Raw genomic sequence first — 27,989 nt, forward strand, 5'->3', positions numbered from 1 at the left:
TAAGCTTTTTGGATTTCTCAATTTTTTGTAACTTGAATTTTCCTTTTAAATTAAGATCATTTTCTATAAATCCTTCCTCTTGCTATTTACAAAAGAAAAGATTTGATTCATAGACTTTTGATATTCATAACTTGATTCCTTATTTTTCATGTGATGATCATGAGTCCCTCCTTCTATTTGCAAAGGAAGAACCTTGATTCATGGATCTTTGGATTAATGACTTGATCTTCTATGAAATAATCAATTCCTATGAATTCTTCTTCCTTCTATTTACAAGAAAAGGGATTTGATTCATAAATCTTTAGTATGCACATTTTGATTTTTTAATGAATCATTTCTCTTTGCAAAAGTAGAAGCTTGATTCAATGAAACTAATTTTTTTGTGAATTTGATTTTGTTCATGGATTTGACATGGTTCAAATCCTTTCATGGATTTTGTTCTTATAACTTGATTTTTCTTATGATAAATGAATTCCTCTCTTACTCTTCTTCCTATTCTTATGACAAAAGGAAGAAAGAAACTTACACCAAAAGGTACTTCACATCTAAAGCAATAAAGCTAGCTTGCCAATTTCAAGAAACAAAAGTAGTTATCATGTAAAGTTTTTGCTTAACTTCTCATTTCACAAATTTGTTAGCTTATTAGATAAATTGGTATAAAACTTACTTGAATAGTTTAAAATACTTGCATTGTTAAATGATTCTCCTTTTCGTTGATGACAAAGGGGGAGAAACGATGAATGTTTGGTATCATGAAATAATGAATGTATCATGCATGTTATGCCCAAAGTGATGTTGATTTATTTTTTATATCATACATGAAATGAGGATGAAATGTAATGTTTTGAAATTGTACATGTTTTAATTTAAAACTATAAATGATGCACAACATATAAAATTTTGATTTGATATATTGCATTCGATCGTAGAGATCAAAATTATTTCACTTAAATTCAAAGGTCATGATTCCTTTTGAATTCAAGTTTGCTTTATCTCAATATGGCATATAAATAGGGGGAGTTAAGGTTAACTCCGTTATCAATTGGTTATCATCATAAAAAAGAGAGAGATTATTGAATCTCAAATTTTGATGATGAAATCAATTAATAAATTATTGATCTAATCCATATGTTGAGAAGAGTGTTACAGGATTAACTACGATAATAAGGCATAAACAGATGTTGGGTCGGAGTCAAAGATCAGACGATACGTCGAAGATTCGAATGATGTGCCGAAAGCTCACCGAGAGTTTGTCAAGAGTTCGCCGAGAGTTCGTCAGGAGTTTGCTGAGAGTTCGTCGAGAGTTCATTGGGAGTTCACCGAGAGTTTGTCAGGAGTTCGCTGAGAGTTTGTTGGGAGTTCATTGAGAGTTCGTTAGGAGTTTGCTAAAAGTTCGTTGGGAGTTCGCCAAGAATTTGTCGGGAGTTCGCCAAAAGCTAATCGAGAGTTCATCGAAAGTTCGTCGAGACTTCGCCGAAATAACAATTGACATACCGGACAATGATTGCTTAGTTAATGCCTTAATTATCATAATTAGAACTTAGATTGAGTTAAGATTATGAGAAAATCCTACTAACTCAGTTAAGGGCCAACTAGGCCTAAAACAAGACTGAGTTAGGTCGGATGGAAGGCCCACTAGGCCACTTAGAACCTTATCAGGCGGTGGCACCACCTAGAGTGGGCGGTGGAACTATCGGAGGCTCAGCCTTCTAGGTGGTCTAGGCGATGGTACCATTGGCAATTAATGCTGCCAGGCAGTGGTACCGCCAGAGCTAGTCTCCGAGGCTCTATCAGGCGATAGTACCGCCAGACTATGCGGTAGTACCGCTAGTACACCGAAAACCCGGGATGAGACACTTTTTTGCTCCAATTTTGAAGTCATTGGGGCCTATAAATATGCTACTCTTTTCTACATAAGGAAGTAACAAAGTATGAACAAAATCTTGAAGTGTTGGGATGTGAAAGTATTGTAAAAGTGCTAAGTATCCTCCTCCTCCCTTTCTAAGTCTTGTGATCATTCAAGTGAGGTATGAGGTTTGTAAGGGTTGCCTCCTAAACCCAAAATAGAAGAAAGTGTTGTAAGAATGTGGTTGGTCTTCGTCTATTGAAGGAAGACCATTAGTGGACGCTGGTAACCTCAACAGAGGAGGAATCGGAAGTGGACATAGGTCACAACGACCGAACCACTATAAATTCAATGTGTTCTTTCCTTACTGCTTACTTTCATTACTTAGCTGCACTCTGTATTATTCATTTAATCGATACGATTTCTTCATTATGTTTTTATCAACTCGGAAAGATTTGGAATCACAACTGTAATTTTATCACTGTACTAATTCATCCCTCGTCTCACCCCCTCTTAGTACCATATTGAATCCTAAAAAAATCTTGTGTCCACCAACATTTTTTAGAACACTACGATAGTAGTAGAGCTTACGAGCTAGCTTCACAAATTTTAGAACAGTAAACATCAATGCAAGAGTAACAAGCATCCTAATATTCATACAAATGACCTGGGGACTAGAAATGTTGTTTGAGAAATGAAGACTAGCTAGATAGATGACAAAGAAGGAACCCCACACCATAGTTAAGAGGGGTGCTCTAGCGATAGTACGCTAGAACCCTAAAAGCCTCGTTGCTAGAACTCGATACCAAGCTTGATACTCCTTGTGGTAATCATAAACCCTAAACCCTTCGACATAGGAACTCAATGCAGTCAAGGAATAGGAAAAACACGAGAGGTGGAATGTCATTCACCACTGGTCGTGTCGATTGGTAAATGAAAACATTATACGGTGTATGGTAACAAAATCGGTTTAAGATAAATCGATTTTTTCTTCGGTTTAATTCTATGTGAACCCAACGAATTCTAGAAGGATAATATTATCTTTCTAAAAAGTAAGAAAATGGTAAGAAATTTCTAAATTAGGGGCACTCTGTAGGAAGTTTCCAAAATTATAGGTTTTTTTTTAGATTCACCCTTTATATAATTATAGATTATTTATATTAATATAAATAATACATTAATATTTTATTTGATATTATTTGTTTTGAACTGGTCCAAGTTTTAGGTTGATTGAATTAGTTCAATTGAATAGATTGATTCAATTGAATGAGTTTGAAGATGGAAGGAGACAAATAAATAAATAAATGGTAGTTGGAGGTAATTTTATCATTTAAAAATAAAAAGGCTATATGAGAAAGAAACTAATATGGATATGCTCTTAGGAAATAAAAACAACATTAGTTTTGTTTAGGAAAATCATCCAATTTATATATAGTTTTTTAATGGATTAAATGGGTAATTATGTGATTGACGCTTGTAAGGTTTTATATGTAGGTAGTAGCCAAGTTGCCTTTTTGAGTTGTCCAAGTCAGAATAGTTTGTATTGGGAAAGTTAAAATCAGAATATAGTTTATGTTGGGAAAATGAAATCAGACTATAGTTTGCGTTGGCCAAAATAAAATGACCAATGTTTTAATATTAATTTTTTAGCATGCAATTTTTGCATAGAATTAATAGAAAATATATACATGCTGTGAGCTTAGATTGAACACAACCTTCAGTTCTTTCAGTATGCCACTCTTCCAACTTAGCTATCCCCTCTACCTACCTTACCTTGAGGTGTTGTAAAGTAAACCAAGACAACTGCAAATCTGCATTGAGCTCGTTAATAATCTTTCTTTATAAGAAAATCCTTTGGTAAGATACATATTACACATATATACAGAGAAAAAGAACTGCTTATCCACCAACGGTGTCCTGGTCAAAATACTGCGGCTGGTGAAAGGTTGTAAACCACAACTGGTTACATCAAAAGGCCAAGTACGGACTAACTAATACAAGTACGATCAATATCATCATAATATCTGAATGCATCTGCTGCTCCGAAATTCTTCCTCTCCTCAGAGTAGCTGTTGTCAGAATCTTCACTGGTCGAGTCTTCATCAGGTTGTGTTGAGACATCATAAACACTTTTAGCTATGCAATTATCTGTTGCAAGTATACTGACTTGACCCAGTTGGGAGATCTCTACCACAACCTCGTCCTTGTCTTGTGGCAAAGGCTGCTCCCAAGGTTCTCCATCAATTCTCATGTATGCATGATCACCAGCACCCTTGCGAAACTTGAACTGAATACCACGAGCCTAGACGTAGAAAGAGTACATTATTAATGTAGATCACAAGAAAAATATTGAAGTGATCATCGTATATGGCATGCTGATATTATCCTCAGGCATGATGTTGATTTGATGAAAAGCAGTTCTGATATAAGCTGTTGTGAACCAGATACCTGTGCAAGACGAGTCCCGTGCCCTCCAGGAGCAAGCAGAAGAAGTCCATGCCAACCATCCTTGAAACCCACTACCTCTAATAGGCCGTCGTCAACAAATGGTGGAGTCAAATCCCGCTGTAGGATATGATAATTTAGAACTAAAAAGAAATGTTCCAAACATTCTTTCCCCAATTGAAAAATCAATGTATAACACTTTACAAGAGGAAAAACCGACGTCTCGCTGTTTCTTCTTATCTGGTGTTCCCCAAGGATTCAATCCACCAGAAAAGCTGGGCAAGTTCAGACAAACAATCGACCTGATGCTGCATATTGAACTGTAATTAGAAGTGACCCACCAATATCCTTCAGAATTCAAATGGAAAAACTTTCTAGGAGAGGTGAGTCAACCCTGAATATTTCAAGGTAAAAATTCGTCTCACAAACCTGATATGTGGGTCTCAACCCAGGAAATTTCAGAAGCAATTCTCCTCTCCTAAATGGTTATGTATTCATCACCAAGAAATACATTTATCATTGTGTAGAGAAATTTATTTACAGTTACACCGTGTGTGATTAATAGCAGAAATGCTCAAGTTGTTTGCCATCAGAGTACTCATCGAAGCATCTTCTAGAAAGACCACTTTACATGACAGTTTTTGAAATGATTGTCATCAAAATTTATGTACTCAATATTTGAAACTTCATAGTCTAATGTCAGTTCTATTTTCAAAGAATCACACACAAGGTAAATGGAAACAAATTATAAAATTACCTGGGCAGCCAACAACTGAAATGAATGATTTCATGAGAAGAACTAAAGATGCAAAGAGGTGGACACTAAAGATCAAAATACAAGCATGTCAATGAAGATTCTTGTTAGGCCCAATTAAGAGACTAGACAAGATGCATGAGGGTAAAGAAATGTAGCAGACCTAATAGATGCAGGTCAGACAGAAGGATTGAGGGAAATAATGGAGGCAAATGTAACCAAATTTCTTTAAATTCAAAAGTGCCCAGACTTCTAAAACCACTTTCATGTTCCATTACCAGATACTTTAGTCAACTAATTGTAAGTCCATCACTTATCAGAATTCAAGAGTCTAATTTTAGTTTATCTATGATTTGGAAAAACATTGGAAGAAAAACTATTTGTTTTTGAACACATGATGAATTTAGTAATGAGATTGTTAGAACCCTTGCAGATTCTAAAATTGGGGTTGATCTCTTTAGGGGATCGGCCTCCTTGGAACTCTATAGGGGTTCCTCCCTCCAAGTTGCTGCTCAAAGACTGCAGAAAAAATTCATCTATTGCTTATGAAAAGAGGTGGAATACATGACTATTTATAGGGCTTCTAAACCCTAACTCCTAATAGGACTCTTACTTAAGACTCCTACTTCTAACCAACTCCTAATAGGACTCCTACTCAAGACTCCTACTTCTAACCAACTCCTAATAGGACTCCTACTCAAGACTCCTATTCCTTTACAACTCCTTATTCTTCTCTAAGAAATAACCTCCTAACCCTAGCCGGCCACTTCACCTCTTTAATAGGGGTCGGCTTAGGTAGGTTTTACATGAATGTCCCTCTCAATTAGGACTCTCCTAGCTAGAGTCCTAACAAACCCGCCCTCTTCAAATCAGCCTTGTCCTCAAGGCTGACGATTCATGAATTTTGGGAATTTGATCTTCAAATCATCATAGTTCTCCCAAGTGGCATCTTCTGTTAGTAGGTTTGCCCACTGTATTAGCAATTCAGTAGTGGATTGTCGTCGTCGAGTCACGATCCGTCGATCGATAATGGCACTTGGCTGAGTCTGAAGTTCTCCTTGGGTAGTCATATTTGGTGGGTGGCTTTGGGTTGTCTCCAAGCACCTATTTACAACTTCCGTCTGGCCGTCGGTTTGTGGGTGATATGCCATACTCCTTTTCAATTTAGTACCCTGCATATGGAATAACTTTGTCCAAAATCTACTCGTGAAAATGAAAGTAGAATTTATCATAAGCACAATGCGTCCCTTATAGTGTAATTCTTTTGAGTCCCAATTGTAATGAGCCATGGGGCTTGGTGCTTCCTCCAATTTTTTTATAATCTTACTAGTCTCTGAATTTTCCTACCATTCCATCGGAAGTGAAACGGCCGAAACTTCAACTTGCTCGGGTAGCTGCGAAAGCGCATCTGCAAGAACATTCTCTTTCCCCTTTTTGTAAGTTATTTCATAATCAAATCCAAGAAGTTTTGTTACTCATTTTTGCTACTCAGGGGATGATATCTTTCGCTCCAAAAAGTACTTGAGGCTTTTATGGTCGGTTTTAATTTGAAATCATCGGCCAATCAAGTAGGGTCTCCACCTCGTTGCTGCACGCACAATGGCGAGCATCTCCTTATCATATGTTAACATGTTTTGATCGGGGGGAGACAATGTCTTGCTAATGTATATGAGTGGTCGACCATCTTGCATGAGAACGTCTCCCATTCTGTCTCCAGATGCATCGACCTTAATGATGAAGGGTCGGTTGAAATCTGGTAGCGCTAGCACCGGCGTCGTCGTTATGGCTGCCTTAAGTTTGTCAAAGGCAATGAAGGCTCTGTCCGACCATTGGGAGATATCTTTTTCTAGTAAGGAAGTAAGTAGTGCACTTATCTTTCCATAGTTTTTCACGAACTTACGGTAGTAGCCTGTTAAACCCAGAAAGCCATGTAGCAATTTTATGTTCCTCGGGGTAGGCCAGTTTTGCATTGCTTCAATTTTGAAGGGGTCCACCGTCACACCTTCCTCTGATATGATATGCCCAAGATATTTCACCTTTTGTTGAAGAAAGTAAAAATTCGTAGTGGCCGTTGTGTTCGAAAGGCGGTTTTCGGTATGACTTCTTCATACATTCGTATTTGATAATACCCGGATTGAAGGTCCAGCTTTGTGAAGATTTGTGCTCCCTTTCATCTAGCAATTCATCTACTACTAGAATAGGGTATTTATCCTTGATGGTTATGCCATTGAGAGCTCGGTAATCAACGCATATTCGCCATGTTCCGTCCTTCTTGCGTACAAGTAGCACCGGTGAAGAGTAGAGGTTGCAACTTGGCCGAATAACTCCTGTTTCCAGCATCTCTTTTACAATCCTTTCTATTTCATCCTTCTGGAGATGTGGATACCGATATGGCTGAGTATTTGCTGGAGATTTGACTGGAAAAATCATTATACAATGATCATGCCGACGAGTAAGAGGTAGGTTGTGCGGCTCATCAAATATATCTGAAAATTCAGCAAGCAAAGGAAATAGGTTTGGATCTTCAAATTCTATTGGCTCTCCTTTAATTTGCTGCTCAAGTTGTACCAAAAAGCCCTTACATGCTTTATGCAAAACCTTCTCCATTTGTTGTGCGCAAATCATCGTTACGTCGCCCTCACGTTTCCCGTGCAGTATCACTTGTTTCTCCTTACTGTAAAATTTTATAATTAGTTGCATAAAATTCCAAGAAATATCACCTAATGTCATCAACCATTTAATTCTGATTATGGCCTCATGATCATCAAGAGGGAGGAGAAAGAAATCTGCAATTATCTCTTGGTCCTGCAGCAACAGTTTCACCTGCGGGCACCTATGATCACACTTCAAAATCCGTCCGTTGGCGACCTTAACGACAAACCTGCTGCAATTCTCAATAGGTAATTTCATATGGACAGCAACCTTACTGTTTAGGAAGTTATTAGTGTTGCCCGTGTTGATGAGAACAGTGATCGGTTGTTGTTTGAGAAGGCCTCCAACTTTCATCATTTGCGGGTTTGAGTAGCCGGCTAGTGTATGTACCGTAACTTCGGTCGATTGTGGCTCTTCTTCTACATCTTCTTCTTCATATTCAAGGCTCTTTTCTGGATATTCAATGACCTCTTCTTCTATTGGTTCAATCATAAGAAGTCTCCTTTTACTACAACGATGCTCACGGCTCCACGGCTCGTCACAATGCCAACATAACCCCTTCGCATATCGCTCCCGAAGCTCTTCTCTTGTTAACCTCTTTGGTGTAGGGACTTGGTCGACAGTAGGGGGGGCTGAGGGCTTCAATATTACTGGTTGAGGAGCGACCCTAGTCCTCCGAGCTTCATGATTCAATTGCTCCTCTTGATGTCGTGCGAAAGAGATGGCTGCCATAAGCGTATATGGTTGTCGCGCTTTAACTTCTCCTCGGATCTCCGGCTTCAAGCCCTCGATGAAGGTCCTCAATAGTTGTTTTTGAGACCAATCATGAGTTTGATTAGATAACCTTTCAAACCTGGTTTGGTACTCCTGAATGGTAGAGGTTTGTCGGATCTTTGCTAGTTGTCCGTCAATATTCTCGTAATCGGTTGATTTGAAGCGGATCAGCAGTCCTTCTTTGAATTGTCGCCATGAAAGGACTCCATAAGTATGTTCAAACCAGTCAAACCAGTATAGCATCCCCTTCAAGATGTATAGCTACAATTTTCACCAAAGATGCATCCGCGGTTTTATAGTACTGAAAATATCGCTCCGCGCACGAGATCCAACCAATCGGGTCTCCTTCTTCCCATCTAGGGAAATCTACTCTCATGCATGGATAGTTGGGGTTGGTCATAGAGCTTCCCCTCTCTTGGAAGTCATATCTTTGGGCTTGGTGTGATTGGGCAAAGCTCTCTTCTTGATGTGATTTCTTCGGGCTTAGTGGTCGGCCCAATCTGAGTTCGGTAAAGAGCGTCCGAATCTTATCCTCCATTCGCGCCTCCAAAGCTTCGAATTTAGCATTGATTGCCTCCTTAGATGCCATAGTATATGCCTCCAAATCTATGATGTTAAAATCTCTCTTTTGTTGTTAGGTTAAAGGCATGTATAGGTTGAGAGAAGTGATGGTCGAAAGGGTTGGTGGATCGGTGGATGTAGGCTACGATTTAGACTTGTTTTGTGGCAGTTTTGGGTGCAGTTTGAGGGTGTGGTTTAGCGGAGTTTTAGGGCTGTTAATGAAAGTTTTGGATCTGTGGTAGATGGCAGCAAAGGTTTGATAGAAATCAGTGGAAGTTGCAGCAAGTATGTGCTGTCTTGTAAGAGTAGAATTGTCGTCGAAGAAACAATGGTTTCTCGATGTAATTTCTACCAAAAACTTAAGAGAATTGAGGAGAGAATTGATAGCAAAATCACAGATTATATAACAGCAAGGATGTCTAATTTAATCAAGAGAATTTCGGCAGTATAACAGCAAGAAAATTGGTGCAAGTTGCGATAGCAGAATTGTCGTCGAAAAATTTCAGCGGGTTATGATGAAAATTTGCAGCAACACAAAATCATTTTTAGAGATGAATTCCTTAATATATCAATCTTAGATGGAAGCCAAGATGATCTATGAAGTGTATAAGAAATTTCATTCAAAAAAAGATTGCAAATAGATGGGTTAAGACAATAATATGCCGCTGAAATTTTCTGCAGCACAGATTTTTAAGTATAGCAGATTGGACGTAAAAGATCAGTGGTTTATATTGAGAATTTTTTGATGAAACCAAAGGGAAATCCACTGTTAGGAAGTGTCAAAGCTATCATAAAAATTTCGTAGAGATTTGGATAGAAACAATATAGTATCAAGATCAAACAAATAGTGCTATGCGGTTGAAATTTTACAGTGCAGATTTTCAAGTATAGCAGATTAGACGTAAAAGATCAATGGTTTATATTGAGAATTTTTTGAAAAAACCAAAGGAAAATCTGCTGTTAGAAAGTGTCAAAGATGTCATAAAAATTTCATAGAAATTTGGATAAAAAAAGCACAGTAGCAAGATCAAACAGATGGTGCTATGCGGCTGGAATTCTACAATATATCTTTCGTCGTAGAGATGAAAACTTTGTGACGAAAGGTTTATGCAGCAATATAGGAACAGTTTTTTTTTTTGGATTTTCGAATAAGGATAACTAAATTGCAGCAGCAGTAAGGTAGGAAACCAGAACCTGTTACAATTCACGAGGAGATCAAAGGATGATCTGCAGTGGTGGAGATGACGGTAGAATTTGGCGACGATCTTTTAAGCAATTGTGGGAATTGCTTTGGGCGGTTGTGGAGGGTTGATGGATGGCAGTGGAAGGGCAGCGAGATGCCAAGAACGCTGCTCTGATACCAGGTGTTAGAACCCTTGCAGATTCTAAACTTGGGGTTGATCTTTTTAGGGGATCGGCCTCCTTGGAACTCTATAGGGGTTCCTCCCTCTAAGTTGCTACTCAAAGGCTGCAGAAAAGATTCATCTATTGCTTATGAAAAGAGGTGGAATACATGATTATTTATAGGGCTTCTAAACCCTAACTCCTAATAGGACTCTTACTTAAGACTCCTACTTCTAACCAACTCCTAATAGGACTCCTACTCAAGACTCCTACTTCTAACCAACTCCTAATAGGACTCCTACTCAAGACTCCTATTCCTTTACAACTCCTTATTCTTCTCTAAGAAATAACCTCCTAACCCTAGCCGGCCACTTCACCTCTTTAATAGGGGTCGGCTTAGGTAGGTTTTACATGAATGTCCCTCTCAATTAGGACTCTCCTAGTTAGAGTCCTAACAGAGATGAAGCTGAACACAGTTTTATATATATATATATAAAAGAGAGAGAGAGAGAGAGAGAGAGAAGGTGCTTCATGAATTAAGTCACATCTTAGTATTGAGGAAAAAAAAGGAAGAAAAGAACCTTATCTTGTGCTTGTTGGACTAAATACAAATGTTAAATATGGGAGGCAATTGAAAAACAGAAGGCCTGAAGAAACAAAAATCATGATAAATAAATAACAGACTCCTGAATTGTATAACTCGATCTTTGATAATTGGAAAAAAAACATAAAAGGACTAAGCCATTAAAGGATCACAAACAATCATGCAGACTGCAGAGTAATATAAAACAATTTAATCATAGCCAAGCATCCCAATATCAGAAAAATAAGAAATGCTCTACTACCATGACTAAATAGATAGATATTTTAAGTCATTCATTTAGTCATTGGTAGGGAGTAATGTACTGCTGCACTCAATGAAGGCAATTGCAATGCTTCAATTGAAAAGCAGCTAAAATTTCACCTGTTAGGAATATGAAGCTTTTCCCAATGGCCAGTCTTTTTCATGATCTTGACCTTTGCAAGACAAGCTATGTTCCTGTATTTGAACAAAAAATATTCTAAGAAACTATGTCCAACAGAAAATAACACACGCTAATCATAGTTAATCCAATTTCTCAGGAAAAAGAACACACATTTTTAATGAACAATCACAATTCAGCCAATAAAACGAAGCCTTTAAGTAAACGTTTCTCATTAATCTTGTGCATCTTACTCATTAACACCAAACAACAGTCTAGATTTGGTTGATGAGGTTGTTTGTGAAATTATATTATACATGTCACAGCCCCAGTGACCTACTAACCCTTCTTTTTCCTTTAAAAAACAGAAATACTTCCCATTCATTTCATTATATTGGAAAAAAGTAACAAAATTTTAAAACAAAATACCAAATAACGAATGCAAAGAGCTGAGACAAAAGAGGGGCAGTTAAGAAAGAAATGAAACCAAGTTATTAGTAGATCATGCATTTCTCAGTTCATGCTATAGGTTACCAAGATATCCTAATCTCACCCTTCCAATTCAAGGTCTCCTTTAGAGTTTGAATGGAGATCAATTGGACCAACCTGACCTTACACCATATTAGACTGCATTAGGAAACGTGTATCATTCCCCAAGTAGAGTTCCATAGAGTTGCTCTCATACCATATGTCATAATTTGAGTAACCTACTAATCCAACAAGATATAGAGTGGATGTAGCCATAAATACAAGTTAATATTGATAGCAGGGACTGTTCATAAATATGATATCATGCTTTTCTTAGTAACCAAGTATGGAACTAGTTGAATGTGATATTTGACATATATTAGGATCCAAGGAAAACATGATCTATCAATAATTCCAGCGCGGCATGGTTAGGCCTGCCCTGATTAGGTTATTAAGCTAGGTCTGCAAGTGGCTTACATGTGCAATAACATCCTGAGGTAGTTCACCTCATTCTACCAACACAATATAACATCACATTAATCCTACATATAGATTTAAGAAGAATATTAAGCTATCTGTCATGGACTAACAAGGATGCTAGAGATTTGACTGGAAAATTATATCACAGCAGTTCCATATCAAAGAACAAAAAAAGCATGAAAAAGCAAGTGAATATCTGAGTCAAGATGATATCATTAATGCTGTAAAGAGGTCTTCACCTCCTTTATAATAGTAACTTTTAGCTTTTGCTTTTCCGAAAACCATAATGCACCAATGTGTAGACCTCATCCTTTCGTATCTGTCATGCCAATTTCTCTCACCTTATTCAACCCCTTTGTTGAATGAACTGATAGTCATCTTCAACATGTTTCCGTCCTTCATTGGAAATCCAAATTACACAAGTGTCACTTGCCTTGTCACAATATTCATTTGGTCTAACAAACACTCATTTCTTTCAGTGGTACTATATCATGTCAAGTCAACTAAGTTAAAATGGCTGCCACTTCCATATAAAAAGCTTCTACAATGGATTGACATTTAGTTACTGGTTTTTGTAATGTGTCAGTCACTTGAACAAATTATATAGAGCAACATTCTAAGACTTCTATATGATCTAAAACAAGTGGAAATTCTGCATATTGTGCACATGATCAAGATGGCGTGCCTAATGTTAATCCAGTATTGAAAGTTGGAACTATAGAAGACTTTTGGCCAAAGATTTAAGTCTTGATCTGTACTGATTCTGGTAACTCAGTGGACTACCGTATGTTGGCAGTATACATCACCTACATAGCTCAGTATCATTGAATAAAATAATAAAAAAATAAATGGCATTATACTGATATGATCAATATGTTTCAAAACTAATCCTTGGCCAGACCAGTAAATACTAATTCATACCAATCAATACAGTTGATATTCGAAGACTTGCTTTAGGTTTTATAATGTATCTTGACTAGTACAATAGATTTTATGTATGATTATAATGTATAGCCAGCCACAAACTAAAAAGAACTTGTCCAGATTGTGCAATTCAATATGTATGGTTATATAAATCATTTTCCCAGACAAAGAAGCATAAATCTTCACATTATTAAACTTTTACCATGTGTATCGCTAAGTTTACTATAACAGATAGCATAAGAGAATGGTTATGATCATTACAACAACTGTTATTCAAGCTATCAAAATCTAGGGAATCTGTTAAAAGATTGCCACAAAGTTACCTTGAAGTAGGCTGAAAAAGAGATGTACAAAACCATCCCTGGGTACATCCAAGCTTTAAATAGGTTCTCTGGAACACCAATGCAATGGTGAAACTTTAGTAAGGTATTTGAGGACAGAAACAAAGATGATAAGCTTAATATACATGGGGCATCCTTTGCAGGAACATGTGCTTTTGTTAATTACATCCATCAAAGTTGGGTGCACTGGAACCAATGTGACCAACAACAATTACTTCCATTTTTAGATTTACAATCAATCAGTGCAAACAGTAAACACAGATGAAGGATAGGAATGGTGATATGAGCAGCAATAATCGACGAGCACCTGATTAGCTAACTGGTTCTTAAACTTTTCAGGATGCTTCTTCCTCTTATGGTGAAATGCATATGATACTTGGGCATCCATTCCTGTAAAACATGCATTTGACATAACCAATGGCACATAAGTACAGACTTATGAAACCAGAAAATTACCAGCCAAAATGTTCAAGTTAATTTTCCACTTAAAATTGAAGGAAAACTTGACAACCAACAAGACTATATATACCAAACTGTACCAAGTACCAGCCTGCCAGCAAGCTAATTGGTATGGGGTATCAATATGATATCATATACCTCAGTATACCACACACATGTTTAGAATGTCAGTCTATGTCACTAAAGCAGCTACACTGTGCACAAGTTGATACAAACTGGTATTCAAAATTCATGACTATTGCAATAGCAGCAAAGAAAACATTCGAAGAAACAGCCCAGCATGTTCCATAATACAAGTTTCCATCTCAAGTTTAGAAAGAATTTTTCACAAATAAAAGGAAAGTAGCCTACTAAAAGGATCATACAGACAAACAACACTTGTACAAGTTCTTGTTTTCTGCATACAAATGATTTATCTAAGTACATTTATTCAGTTTTGTACTAAGAAATCTCATCCTAACAATGTTAATTCATCAATAGTTAAATTACATAGCTTGCATGCAAAAGTTACATCCCCATGCATATGGGAATTTAACATAAACTTTCTTTGAATGAAAATAACATGAAATAAATTTCCTAAAATTCCCATCCATGCTAAAATGTAAAGATATGGTTACAATCATGTACTACGAGGATCTAGACAAGAATACCAGGCTTTTGGCATATATGACCAATATATCAAGCATAGTGATATGAATAAATCAATCAATACAAAAGTAGAATAATGAAAAGAAACTGTTATAATGTCACCATAACTATTTGTTCAATTTAAATTTTCATGTATATGATTTAGTAGCATATCTATGATACATTAGTTGAGCCCTTAACATTCCTTTAACAAATGCAATTTTCTTTGAAGTCCTCAAACAAAATTACAGTCAGAAATAATCTGCAATTTAATCTTTAGGAATTCAGGAACTCTTACCAATACTGAAGTAGTTCCAAAATCCCCCACGAAATGTTTGATGCCGTTCCTGGAAGATTGATATGGACAAGTTATGCATGCATATAGTAGTAGTTAAGTAGCATATGTCATTTCTGGGAACATGATATTCAGGACTGCCAGTTATAAATATAAATGCTGCCGAATGATTTGAATAATCTTGGAATTCCGTTTATTCTGAACTATTTTAGGCAGCTCAAAGAGAACCTTAGTCCATAATCAAGATAAGTAATTGACCTTCTGAGTTCTGATCAGAAGGAAAAATATTATTTCTTAGAAATATATGTTGCTTAAGCAAAATGTCTCTTGATCTCCTATTTGTAGTATCACATCAGTACAAACTTCAACTACTTCTACACTCATGTTGATATACCACCTAGATGTAATGTGAATTTTTGTATCGGCTTTTCATGCCTTGTAAGCCTTAACAGTCCCTCCACTGAAGCGAAGAAAATAGATGACAGATAAAAGGATATATCTGGACTAATAAAGTACATCTGTGAGTCAATTGAGAACAAGCAGATTTGTCCATGGAAATGGTTGGTCTGGAACTCAGTTTCTACCAGTTTTTCCAGTGCTGACTTAAACTGAAAAGTTTTGAGCAAAACCACTGTTTCTCATGTGACAAAAGAGTGATTTGGCCAACTAGAGTAAAAATGGAGTTCTAAAGCCGAGTTTTCAACCCTGTGGCACCAAAAATTCTGCATTATTTTAAGTTGATATGAGGGTGATGATTTAAACACCAAAATAAGATATTTGGAGGGCTGCAGCTAATCTAAGGAACTCAAATATCATCTTTATTATTCTCATGCTCTGGAAAAACATTTTAGTTTTGGTAAATTTGTCCAACCTTTCTTACTATTCTTTCGTGAATGAGGTGATTCCTTCTTATACCTAGATAAAATTTATCTCTCACATCAAATCTACAAAAACAAAAAAAGCAGATATTACTGAAAATGTACAAAGAATGGAGGAAAACATCACCTTAGCATGAGCTTTATACTCTATGATTGAAGCTAACATTGTTTTTAATTGAATTTGCAATGATAATCTATGTTTATGGCTTTAGCTTTTACAAAAGTTTCAAACCTTTATCACTAGTTTTGATGTTTATCTTTACTGTATATAATGAATAAGTGATACCAGTGATTTAAAAAGCGCTAGGCGTCAAAAGGCGCCAAAGTCCAAAAACGCACGAGGCGCTAGGCGCTCGCCCAGGCGCTCGCCCGAGCGAAGCGAGGCGCTAAAATATAAAAATATATAATATAATTAATAAATATAATTATTTAAAATTTTAAATAAAAATATGCTATTAAATTAAGAAAATCTAAGATACAAAATCACAATGTCACATTAACAAAAAGTTTCAAAATTCAAAACAATAAAATTTTACATCAAAATAAAAATTAACAACATTAAAATCAAAATAATATATTATTAATCTATTAACAGTATTGAAAATTAATCATTTCAAAATTCAAATAAACTTAATATTAAGAGTATACTGTATACTGAGCCTGACGGAGAAACGAGGAAGCAGTGGCGAGCGGTAGCGGGAAAGGGAAAGGGAGCGGGAGGCGCGAGCAGCGGGAGGGCTCGCGGGAGTCGCGAGCAGCGGGAAGGCTCGCAGGAGGGCTCGCGGGAGGCGCGAGCAACGGGAGGGCTCGCGGGAGGCGCGAGCAGCGGGAGGGCTCGCGGGAGTCGCGAGCAGTGGGAAGGCTCGCGGGAGGCGCGAGCAGCTGGAGGGCTCGCTGGAGGCGCGAGCAGCGGGAGGCGCGAGCAGCGACAGCGACGAGCAGCAGCAGCGGGAGCAGGAGCGACGAGCAACGAGATCGGGAGCGACATCGGCAACAGGTTAGGGTTGGGTAAGGGTTAGGGTTGGGTAAGGGTTATATCGATTTAGTTGGTTCGATTGAACCAACTAACAACCGAACCAGGATCGAACCGGACATAAAATCCTGGTTCAGTCACTTGGTTTACCCAAGCACTCGCCCGAAGCACCCAGCGCCTGGGCTCGGGCGAGCGCCTAGGCAGCACCTGTTTGAAGCACACCGCCTGGGACATTAGCGAGGCGCTCGAGCCTCGCCTCGCCTCGCCCGAGCGCCTAGGCGAGCGCTCGAGCACCTCTTTCAATCACTGAGTGATGATATATAGCCCATGAAAAGCATGGAACACCATTCATTTACCGAGACTTCGTTTTTGGGCTTTAGTTGCTTCTTTTCATCTCTCATGGGCAAAAAACATATTTGAGGTTATGTGAATAGAAATGTCAGGTCTACACTTCATAATGAGAGAACTTAATATTTAGCTCAATTGGCTTATAAGTGACAAAAGTTATGAAAATAGAGACAGATAGAATAGACATCATCATTTAATCGATCCTGCAATAATGATCTCTTTGTAGCTTCATCAAGTCCAGTAATGCAAGCTCATGAATCAGAGTTCCTTGTTTGATTGCCCAGTGATTTGTTTAACATTTTGATCGAATTGGGTTGTATTCAGAAAAGTCAAAAATAGAGAAAAGTGAGAAGCTTGACTTGGATTTGTGGAACTTTACTACTGTTGGAAATTTTAGAGAAGTGGGATGGGAAGGTGGTGAAGGCAAAGATTCACATGCTAGTGGAGAGGAAGGAGATGTTGACAAGGCCATGAATTAAGAAATGCAAAGCCGGTGCAATTGGTTGGTGGATGGCAGCATAGAGCTGGTTATGGTGGAGGCAGCAAAAAAGGCATTGGCGGAACAACTATGGTTGGTAGTAAGAAAGAGGGAAGAGAAAATGAAACAATGACATGGAGAAGAATTCCTTATAAGATAAGAGTTGAGTACTAGCATCGAATTGACATGGACTTAGCTAAAATTGTGAAGTCGTGAGGCACCTTTATGATATCCGTCTATAAAAGGTCAGCCTAAGTGTAACCTCGCATAGGTCTTAAGAGACCTGTAAATAATATACAAGTTGGTTAGTTTCAAAGACGAGGTCACAACGTCTCGCTCAAAAACACAGCACTCAAGCAATTCAACAAACACTTGAAATGCAAGGTGAAAACAAAGACTTTGGAAGAGAAAAAGACAGCCACAAGCCCACAAATGACCGCTCACCCAGGTATTGAGGTGTTGGGCAAGTCTATGCACACTTTGCATATAAACTTGTGAATCTAAATAAGGCTCGATACTACTCTAAAGCCCCATCCAGCTCAGTACCACTCAGGGTTCCAACAACTAAGATGGCTGACATTTTACACCGGATAGTAGGCTTGAGAAATCATGTCCGGACATATGAAAACAAGACAGTTTTGGCCCAGTTTTCCCATGTTCGATAAGTGGTCACTGTGCAACCTTGCAAACTACCTAGGCTTACAAAAACCAAAGAGAAACACACAGAATCTAAGTAAAACATATTGTCAAACAATTGTACAAGCAAACATAAGCGATGAATGGTATGTTGACAAAGGTATTGCAAGCATGCGATGGCCATCTGTGACATTCTCCCCCACTTAATCTATCAACGAAGGCTAGTAGGCTTTGACGATTTTTTCTTCATGTCGCAACGTATCTTCTAGCTCCCAACTGGCTTTTGAGAATCTTTCACCACTTCATTAAATACTCGATCTGCTTCACTACAGTGCTGTATCTTGAGACCTGCTAAAATGGTTTCAACTCACTTTTCATAAGACACTTAGGTGGAGGGTAGTCAAATTTAACATTTCTAAAAGCATCTTACGGATTTGAATAGTAGGCTTTTAAAATACACGCATGGAATACATTGTGAATTTTGAACCATGTCGAAAGCTGCAACTTGTCGAGTACTACTACACAATCCGGTTTGACGAAGTTGTTTGAACTTCCGATGGGCGACGAACTTAATATCCTTAGACAAGAACTGAGTTCAAAACTCACGCTTCAAGTCCTCCCATGTGTCCACCCGACATTGCCCGTATTGGATTTCTTCCCATTGGGTGTGCCACCAGATTTTGACATCCGCATTCAAATATATGGTCGTGATCAACACGTTGGTCTCTTCAAAATCAAGCCTCGTTGCCCGAAAGTACTACTCCATGTCGAATAAAACTTTTTGAGTTCCTTTGCATCCCTAGCACCCCATAGCAGTGCAGCTCGGATGCCTTCAAATTTTGTGATGAAGCAACATAGGTATTGCCCCCGCCCACAAGTAAAGCTCTCTTGAACCCTATAATTATTGCAGTGAGATCAGCCACTACTTATTGTAGATGCTGCATTGATTCCTTGGTGTGAATAATAAGTCAATCGACTTGGGACTCCATCATGTCAACTCGAGATTCCACCTCTTGCAAGTCTTCTATCCTAAAAAGTCATCACTAGCCTTGGTAGACTTCCTCTAAGCTTGTTTCAACGACATAGAGGCAAGTTTCCTCATTGCAAACATTTTCTTCTTCTTTTTTTGCTTTCCCATAATCAGCATTTCGGATTGCATTTCCTCCACTCATGGAGAATTGCCAACTTCTTACTCACCATTCTGACTATGACACTCCTCTTGAGCAGCTCTAGCAGCTTGAGAATGAGTTTGCACTTGCGACCCTATTGAGACCACTTGAGACAGCTACCTCCTTAAAGCACTCTTGCTTGATTCGCCACCCAAAAGCATTCTAGGGGCTAAAATAGTTGATGTTTTGTACCACACTATAGGCTTAAGAAATCAAGCCACAACATGAAAAAAGGGGAAGTTTTAGCCTAGTTTTCACTTGTTCCGGGAGCAATTGGTGTGCAACCTTACGATCTGTCTAGGCTTACAAAAACAAGGAAAAACACAAAAACTAAGCAAACCACAATGATAAACAATAGCACAAGCAAACATAAGTAACGTTAATCAAGGTGTTGTGGGCGCGCGATGATCATCAATAATAGAGTGGTAGACTTATCATTCTGTACAGCTCTATCTCAGTAACAATAAGCGAACAACCCGGTATGCCTAATAACATTAGCCCACTAGATGGCACGCTCAATGTTGAACCAGATAAAGCAAAATTGCTCGGCCCACAAACACTTATGAAGCCAATATATATTTTTGTCTAAAAGTTATATAATTGTGATCTCATAATCAAGGATCTAAATCTCGAACCAATACCAAGTTGGTAATGGGTCAAACTAGTACAGTGCCAATAAACTAGAGGGTATATCGGCTTGTACCCTCTAGTAACAAAGAAAAAGAATAACAGTATATAAATATCAATCAGTAGTGACATAGATGGTATGTTATCAAACCATGGTCGAATTGATAATTATTGATCAATGTGTAACTTCACATCGTCAATGTTGATCACAAGCCCGGATGGAAAAGGCAAAGGGTTGCTTTAGGTCATTGACAACCAACATAAAACTACATCAGATCTCATGAACATGGATGTTATCCAATTTCAATATATGGCTACGTCGTCACTAAAAACCGACATAAGACACCCCTGCCATCTAGGTATCTTGAATCGCAAACAGTAAGCTAGGAGGTTGCTCAAAAATGGCTTATCACATCGGCACCCGAATGTGGTGCAAAGTAGGCAAGGGTTCTCATTGTTTTGGACCAATGCGAGTAAAGAAGTTAATCCAAGAATAGAGAATTAGGTCAATAACTTTGAATATAGGAACAATTTCAGAAATGGGAGTCGAATTGATAGGCATTGATCAGTAGAAGAATAAACATTATTTTCTTACAAAAGATCAAGTAGGTTGGAGAAAATTCTAGAGATATTGGTAGTATTTGATTTAAAATTTGGTATACCAAAATAGTTAAATATGGAAATGTTGTACGAATTGTTGATCTGAAGAACATTATTGTTGATGTGAAAAGATTTGAAGATTTTAAAAATTAAAACTTGTCTTGGGAGAAAAGTTTTTGAATGTTATAAGTGCTTAACCCGATCAAGTTGGACCAACTGATTAAACTAAAAAAGAATGTAAAGAAAACTTATGGTGAATTTAAAGGGATGAAGGGGTGGTATGATTTTAGAATTTGTTACTTCATAAAATCTCATAATTATAAATATTCACTTTAAGAAGAGAGATGAATATTTGATTACTTATAATAGTTGTCATAACCAAGGTTCGCCGAACCGTACCGTACCAGCGTTTCGACGCCGGCTTGGTACGGTATGGTACGGCGTACCGAGCGGTATACCGAGGTGTACCGCTCGGTACACTTAATTTCACCGATTTATCCCTCCGAAAATACCTGAAAATTAAAAAAAAAGTTAGGATAGAGTTTTCAAGTTACAAATAAATATAGTAATAGTATAAGTTTAACAAAATCAATGTAAATTAGATAAAAATAGCATCATATATCTTTTTCGGGCTTTGAGGTAGTCTTGTTCGAGGTTCGTATTTCAGCTCGTTATAGATTGAAATATCTATAGAAAAATCAGTTGAATTGTTAGACTACTTTGTTACAATATAAACTCTAAAATTCAAATGAATTAAATAATCATATATCTAGATATACCTGATTGTTAATTCTACCACCAAAACGAACGACGAGCCTCCACGGGTGGTGGATCGGGGTCCTCGATCCGATACATATCAATATGATACGTTTGTTGGACCCAATCATGAAATTGATCCCATGACATAGTGTATTGATACACCGTATGGCATTGATGCATCAATGTGGTACTGATCGTAGATTGATCGTCATAAATCATATTTGTCCGAGGCAGCTCTTGAGGCATATATTGGTGTTGTTCTGTATCATGCTGTTGCTCAGAGAAGGATGACCAACTATCACCATACTGTTGTTGCCCATATGATTCTTCATAATACGATGGCTGTGAATACGATGAGTCTCTTTCTGTGTCTATATCATGTATGCTCTGTCGCATTTGTTCATATTCATCCACTGCCTTCCCCTTCCCCTTCTCCTTTCCCTTCCGCGCATAAACTTGACCAGTACCTTGTCGAGTTCCATGATCTGAATCTTGAGTGGCATGTGTAAAATATTGCTCCTCAATCCATTCACCACCCTCAAGTTGTGCAGACGAGACCAACGACTGCCCGGTATCACCGCCATCATCTATTGAGGCACTGCTGTCCGTGTTGCTGTCATGTCTCTGGACCGAACGAGAAAGAGAATGTGATTGTGAAGGTGTCTCGTCGCCCGACTCGATTCTTTCCAACGATGCAACTGATGCTATTGCCTTCCCCTTTGCCTTTGCACGTTGGGCGGACGAGTGTGACCGTTGGGTATCGGTAGTTCCTCGAGCAGTTTGACTCATACCATGTTGTAATCGAGGGGGATTTTCTACCCGTTGGGGTTGTGCTTCTTCTTCTTCTATTGCCTCGGTGATAAAACGTGAAGGACGCTGAGGATCTCCCGCCTCATCAAGTAGAGGATCCTCTTGGTTCTCTGCTGCTTCAACCCAATCTAACATTGGCTCTGAATCTTCGTTGTAGAATTGGAGGTCAATGGGATCAATATCTGGTTCCTCTGGCTCCTTATCCAACTCAGCACATCGCAATTTTAGCCGCATATTATAATGGACATATACTAGTTTCTCTAACCGTCTGTAGGAGAGTCTGTTGCGGACTTTCGTATGAATCAACGCAAACGTTGACCAATTACATTCGCAACCACTAGATGTTGTTGTCTGTGAAAGTACACGAACGGCAACCTTCCTTAAATGTGGTGCATCGCCTCCAAATTGTAACCACCACTCGACTGCAATAAGATATAAATAAGATTTTATTAGCATAACAAATAATTAACATTAAATATAATTGATAATCAATATGCATAACTTTTCCTCACCAGGATCCATAGTGTAACGGCATGATATAGCTACAACGTCGGAGAATGAACCAACTGTTTCTCGAAATAATCGACCCTCCATAAGAGCATCGGCTGCCTCGGTAGTGTTTGGCAAGAGTCGATATATAACATTTCGTAGTGTCGTTAGGAAATTATTTTGCGTTCCGAGAGCATATCGATATTGAATTGCCGGGTTTAGATAATACGCTGCAAAACATAATTTTGTTAGTATGATAATTTATTATCTAAATAATAATAAATTAAGTATTTTTGAATATGAATTTACCTGCATTATGGATATCTTGATCCATATGAACTTCGGTCCGACGATCAATGATTCGTACGTATTGGTCGGCCTTAAAATCATCTTTGAATGCTTTCCTGACCTCCTCTCTTGCTGAAATCAGCATATATTTAAGATACGGCATTTGTGGACGCTCGTCCATATCGACTTTACGGAGGACAATATAAAGTGGTTCCACACCTTTTATGATTTCTCCTATAGTCTCCCAAAATCTAGATGAAAGAATGGCCTTTTCTATCTTCTTTCCATCACTCAATTTCGAATATCTGGATTCAGACCATTCTTGTGAGCTAGCCATTGCCTTCAAGCCATGTCTTTTTTGCTGTAATGATTTTAATGCAATAAAATTTGTAGCAAACCGAGTAATTCCAGGTCGAAGTATCTCACCATTTACATACTTTTGCATTAATGCGTGGACCCAATGATGATTATATATAAACTTTGTAATTGATTGTGCTCGAGCTACACATTTCTTGACCGTATCCAACTCACCAATATCCTTTAGCATTAGATCTATGCAATGAGCTGCACATGGAGTCCAAAACAAAGTTTTTCTTTTTTCCATCAATTGCAAACCGACTTTTTTGAAATTCGCTCCATTGTCGGTTATTATTTGGACAACATACTATGGTCCAATCTCCTCTACCATAGTGTCCATCAAGCTCTCAATGTAGTTTGCATCTTGGATCTTTTCAGAAACATTAACGGACTTATGAAACACCACTCTTCTATTGCAATAAACAAGAAAGTTGATGATACTCATTCTTGTTGGTCCTGTCCAACTGTCACACATCAATGTCACCCCATATTCATCCCATTGCCTCTTGAAGGATTTGATCCAATCCTTTAGTTCTGCCACCTCCTCATCTAAGTACACGCCGTGAATCTCCTTCGGTGTTGGAGGTTGGATCCCCATGCCAGACTTTTGAATAGAGGAGATCATGCTCTGATAATATGGACCTTGGGCTGTGTTGGCTGGAATCCTATGAAAGTTGAACCATTTTGAGATTGCCTTCCTAATATCCCGTTTTTTTTCTTTTGTATATGCATCGTCAATCCGTGTCTGTTTCGCTGTTTGTGGGGGATAGGCTTGCGGATCAATATCAACAATATCTGGTGCGGACCTCCTGCCAAGACCTCTTATAAAACCACGGAGTCCACCATACCTCATGCTACTAGTTCGGCCTAACTGAGAAGGAGCAGTTGGTTGCCTCATGCTGGTTGACCTCTGGATTCCACTACCACTACCATGCTCTAATTGTGAGTCAGGTCGTCGATGCCTCATTGCTTCATCGACCGTATGCTGATGCTCCAATGATGCACGAATCCCAGCTGTGAGATCCGGGTCGACTTCATCGTCGCAACCCTCATACTGATCATAAACTGGTTCCTGTGTAGCCCTATGATATTCTTCCTCAACTCTTGCCTTCTTTTTTAATGCATCTTCCTTTGCTTGTTTCATCTTGCTTTGAAATAATTTACGGATCTCCGTTGGAACCTTCTTGCATTTTGCAACGTCAGGATACCCACCAGCCAAATGCATTTTTACTCGAGTTATTCCTCCACCTTTACCAATGTAGTCACAATAAATACATTGCCAATGATGACGGTTTCCATCTAGCTTTCGGGCATGAACCCATGCATCATCGTGTGACTGTTCCTTTGGTGCCATGATCCTATCAAATTTAAATCAAATAAACTATAAAGTATAAACATATTAAATTGACCAAATATCGATCATAAATCACTAATCACAATATTAAGTAATTTTATTAAAACATAACTAATCATATTTTATTATCATAAATATGTTACGTGCATAAAAGAAGTATTAAAATCATTAGATACACTAATTATATGATTAATATAGTTAATTTTTCACTAATTATTTCTCTTTCAACATTATAAACATGGCAAATACTCTAATAGATATTAAAGATATTGGATTCACATAAAATCGAATAAATTTTGATTAAATCATCGTAAAAATAACTAATTACAGTATTAAATAACTTTAATAAAACATAATTAAACTTATTTTACCATCATATATATGTTAAACACATAAAAGAAACATTAAATATGTAATTTTAATCCAATATGATTCAAAATTCAAATTATGATAAACTTATCATTTATCTACACTAATCATTTACTTCTCTTTCACCACTATAAACATGACAAATACCCTAATAGGTATTAAAGACATTAAATTGATATAAAATCAAACAAATTTCAATTAAATCATCATTAAAATAACTAATCGCAGCATTAAATAACTTAATTACTCTCTAATTAAAGAAAACGAATACATACCTCTTGATTAGAAAGTTCTTCCTCTTAATCTTCCTAAATTTACCTCGATTGAATTCACAAATCGTTGTTTTATAGAGTTTATGAGAGAAAAGAAATGTTTGAGAGAGAGTTTAAGAGAGTATAATGAAATAGGGGAGAGAAGATTAGTTTAAATAGGAGGAGAAAGGGCTCCAACGGTCAATTTGACCGTTGGAGCACTATAGCACTGCTACAGTGTGGTAACGGTCGATTTCGACCGTTACCGAGTGGTACCGGTCGATTTCGACCGTTACCGAGTGGTATCGGGCGGTAACGGTCGAAATCGACCGTTACCGAATGGTACCGGGCGGTAACGGTCGAAATTTCGACCGTTACCGCCCGATATATACTTTTTTTGGTGTACCGCCCGGTAGAGGGCGGTCCGCGTACCGGTCGCCTCTCGGACCGATACGTACCGCCCGTACCGGGCGATACACATCGGTATGGCGAACCTTGGTCATAACTATAGTCAAATAAACTTTTTTCTCACTAGAAAATAATACAAAGTTATATATAAGAATTATAAAGTTATACTTAGCAAGAGCTTGACAAATCAACATAGATTGATGGCATTAGATATTTGTTATTGAATACAGAAGAAGACAAGTTAATAGAAAAATTCATTATGACTAGATAAAATTTTAAGATACTAATATAAGGATTTTTAAGAATAGGATGGAAAATAAGGCGGATTAGACTTTAGATAAGGATAATATTAATATTATTTGGATTACGATAGCAATAAGATTAGGAGCTTAATAAAAGAGATTATCAGTGAAACTAAAGGTAGAGGTGAAGGAAGAGTTGGATGTAGTGTGAGGAAGTTCAAAAAACAATTATTACCATAAGATCATGTTTTAAGGATTCGTAAAACTATAAAAACGAGGAAAAATTTTAAAGATATATAGAATCTAAAAAAGAGGTTAAAAGAGTTAATCAATACAACAAAACATAAAGCTTATAACAATTTTTATAACAAATTAGGTACTAAAAGATAAGAAAATGATATATATCGAATTACTAAAGCTAGGGAAAGAAAGTGTTAAGGATTTAGTTAATATTAGATGCATTAAGGAATAGCTTGGTTAATTTATTTTACAAAAGTTCGAGATTTTTAGAGATGCTTGGTGAATGAAGAAAGAGCTTTTTCGTAACAATTTACAAAATAAGTGTGATATATAAAATTATTCTAACTATATAGGAATTTAAATTATGTCCTACTACAAAGCTTTAAAAAAAATTATCGAAAGTAGAAAAAGATTTAAAATAAGTATCTCTAAAATTCAATTGGATCTAAGTGAGTGTTGGACAACAATGCTTTATTGTTATAACAATATTACAAAAATTGTGTTACTGAAATGAGAACATTGAAGTGGATGTGTGTAATTAATAAGAAAGATAGAAAAGAAAATATGTTTATTTTCCAACAATTAGGTATTGCTTTGATAAAGAAAAAATGAGGGAGATTCGTTTAAGTTGTATGGATATATGCTTAAATGAAATACATATGTAGTAGTTAGAAGATGTAAAAAAATTACTATTGGTGATATGAGGAGAGGTAAAGGAATCAATGATATAAGAAGAGCTAAAGGAATACCTAAAAAAACTTCAAAAGGAATTATAAACAAAGATTTAAATACTCTTAACTTAATTAATCATATAGATTTTAATGGATCTCAACAGTGATAGAAGATATAAGTAGCTAACCCTAGATAGTTAAGACTTTATGGTTTTGTTATTGTTGATGCACCTTACCAACTAAAATATGATTCCTTGCTCATAGTTGCATCCTTCTTACAAGGTTTGTGTAGATCTATTCTCGAGCATTTTGATGTTTTAATTCCATGCAATCTAACTACCATTCCAACTTAAAATTATATTACTTTATATTAATCTATTGATTATTTAATCGATAGATTAATATAAAGTAAATAATTTTATGTTGGAACGAATTAATATTGATTCATCAATCATGTAAGTGCTATTTAGTAGAGGGTGTGGCTTAAATTATAAACTTCACAAAAACAACCATTGCAAACTCCAAAGGAAATAGACATAAAATATTACCTCTACTTGAAAGCAATGAAAGGTCATGACCCATGTTTACAATGAAACACTATTGTATTAGAAAACTAAATCTAAAAATATATTCATAATAGAAGTGTCCTAGAGCAGAAAAGTTGTCATTGAAAAGCTCAGGAGGCTTATGCAATGATCAACATTAGAAAGTACATGCGCATGAGGGTTACTAGGTGTTACCTTAAAGAAAGTCTAATCCAACCATCAAGATAAACCTAATAGCTGCAGTGGTTCATTGAGATTCATGACAGCACAACCTTGATGGTACACCCAAGATATTGATGATGGGAGCTAGTGGCCAGATGTGTTCATCAATAAAATCTAGTTGGCAATAAAGTACCTTAGAATGTTCTATATTTATCATTACACAAGTTACTGTCAGTAAATACTTGCATTAATTGGACCTGGGGAGCACATCAAGGACATTAATGATAGCTAACATAAAGGATAACCATAAAATCTATCTCCTTTACTAATAGAGGAATGGAGCAAAAGAGTGAGAGCAAAAGAATAATTACAGAGAACAAAAATCCCAAATGCATCTATGCGT

At 37.2% G+C, this 27,989-nt stretch overlaps 2 protein-coding genes across 6 annotated transcripts in view; both read right to left on the bottom strand.

Annotated features, from left to right (window-relative positions):
• Positions 1 to 3,662: 3,662 nt before the first annotated feature.
• The window catches only part of LOC135584300 (diacylglycerol kinase 1-like), a 32,740-nt gene continuing 8,413 nt past the window's right edge, over positions 3,663 to 27,989 (bottom strand). For all 5 annotated transcript variants that reach the window (XM_065083445.1, XM_065083442.1, XM_018818494.2 and 2 more), the window contains 7 exons: positions 14,936 to 14,984; positions 13,859 to 13,941; positions 13,534 to 13,601; positions 11,341 to 11,415; positions 4,512 to 4,599; positions 4,295 to 4,411; positions 3,663 to 4,148 (listed from right to left, as the gene is read on the bottom strand). In XM_065083445.1, the coding sequence (XP_064939517.1) occupies positions 3,834 to 4,148; positions 4,295 to 4,411; positions 4,512 to 4,599; positions 11,341 to 11,415; positions 13,534 to 13,601; positions 13,859 to 13,941; positions 14,936 to 14,984 (795 nt within the window). In that variant the 3' untranslated portion in view covers positions 3,663 to 3,833. The remainder of the gene's footprint in view (positions 4,149 to 4,294; positions 4,412 to 4,511; positions 4,600 to 11,340; positions 11,416 to 13,533; positions 13,602 to 13,858; positions 13,942 to 14,935; positions 14,985 to 27,989) is intronic.
• Positions 14,991 to 24,872, bottom strand: LOC135593424 (uncharacterized). The gene is made up of 4 exons (XM_065083441.1): positions 23,009 to 24,872; positions 22,723 to 22,929; positions 21,421 to 22,632; positions 14,991 to 21,328 (listed from the first exon to the last, which is right to left on the bottom strand). Exons 1-3 carry the CDS (start codon positions 23,589 to 23,591, stop codon positions 21,434 to 21,436), a joined length of 1,989 nt encoding a protein of 662 aa, XP_064939513.1. The 5' UTR covers positions 23,592 to 24,872; the 3' UTR covers positions 14,991 to 21,328; positions 21,421 to 21,433.

The sequence above is a fragment of the Musa acuminata genome, chromosome BXJ1-9, assembly GCF_036884655.1.
Source record: "Musa acuminata AAA Group cultivar baxijiao chromosome BXJ1-9, Cavendish_Baxijiao_AAA, whole genome shotgun sequence".
In the NCBI taxonomy this organism is placed as follows: Eukaryota; Viridiplantae; Streptophyta; class Magnoliopsida; order Zingiberales; family Musaceae; genus Musa; species Musa acuminata.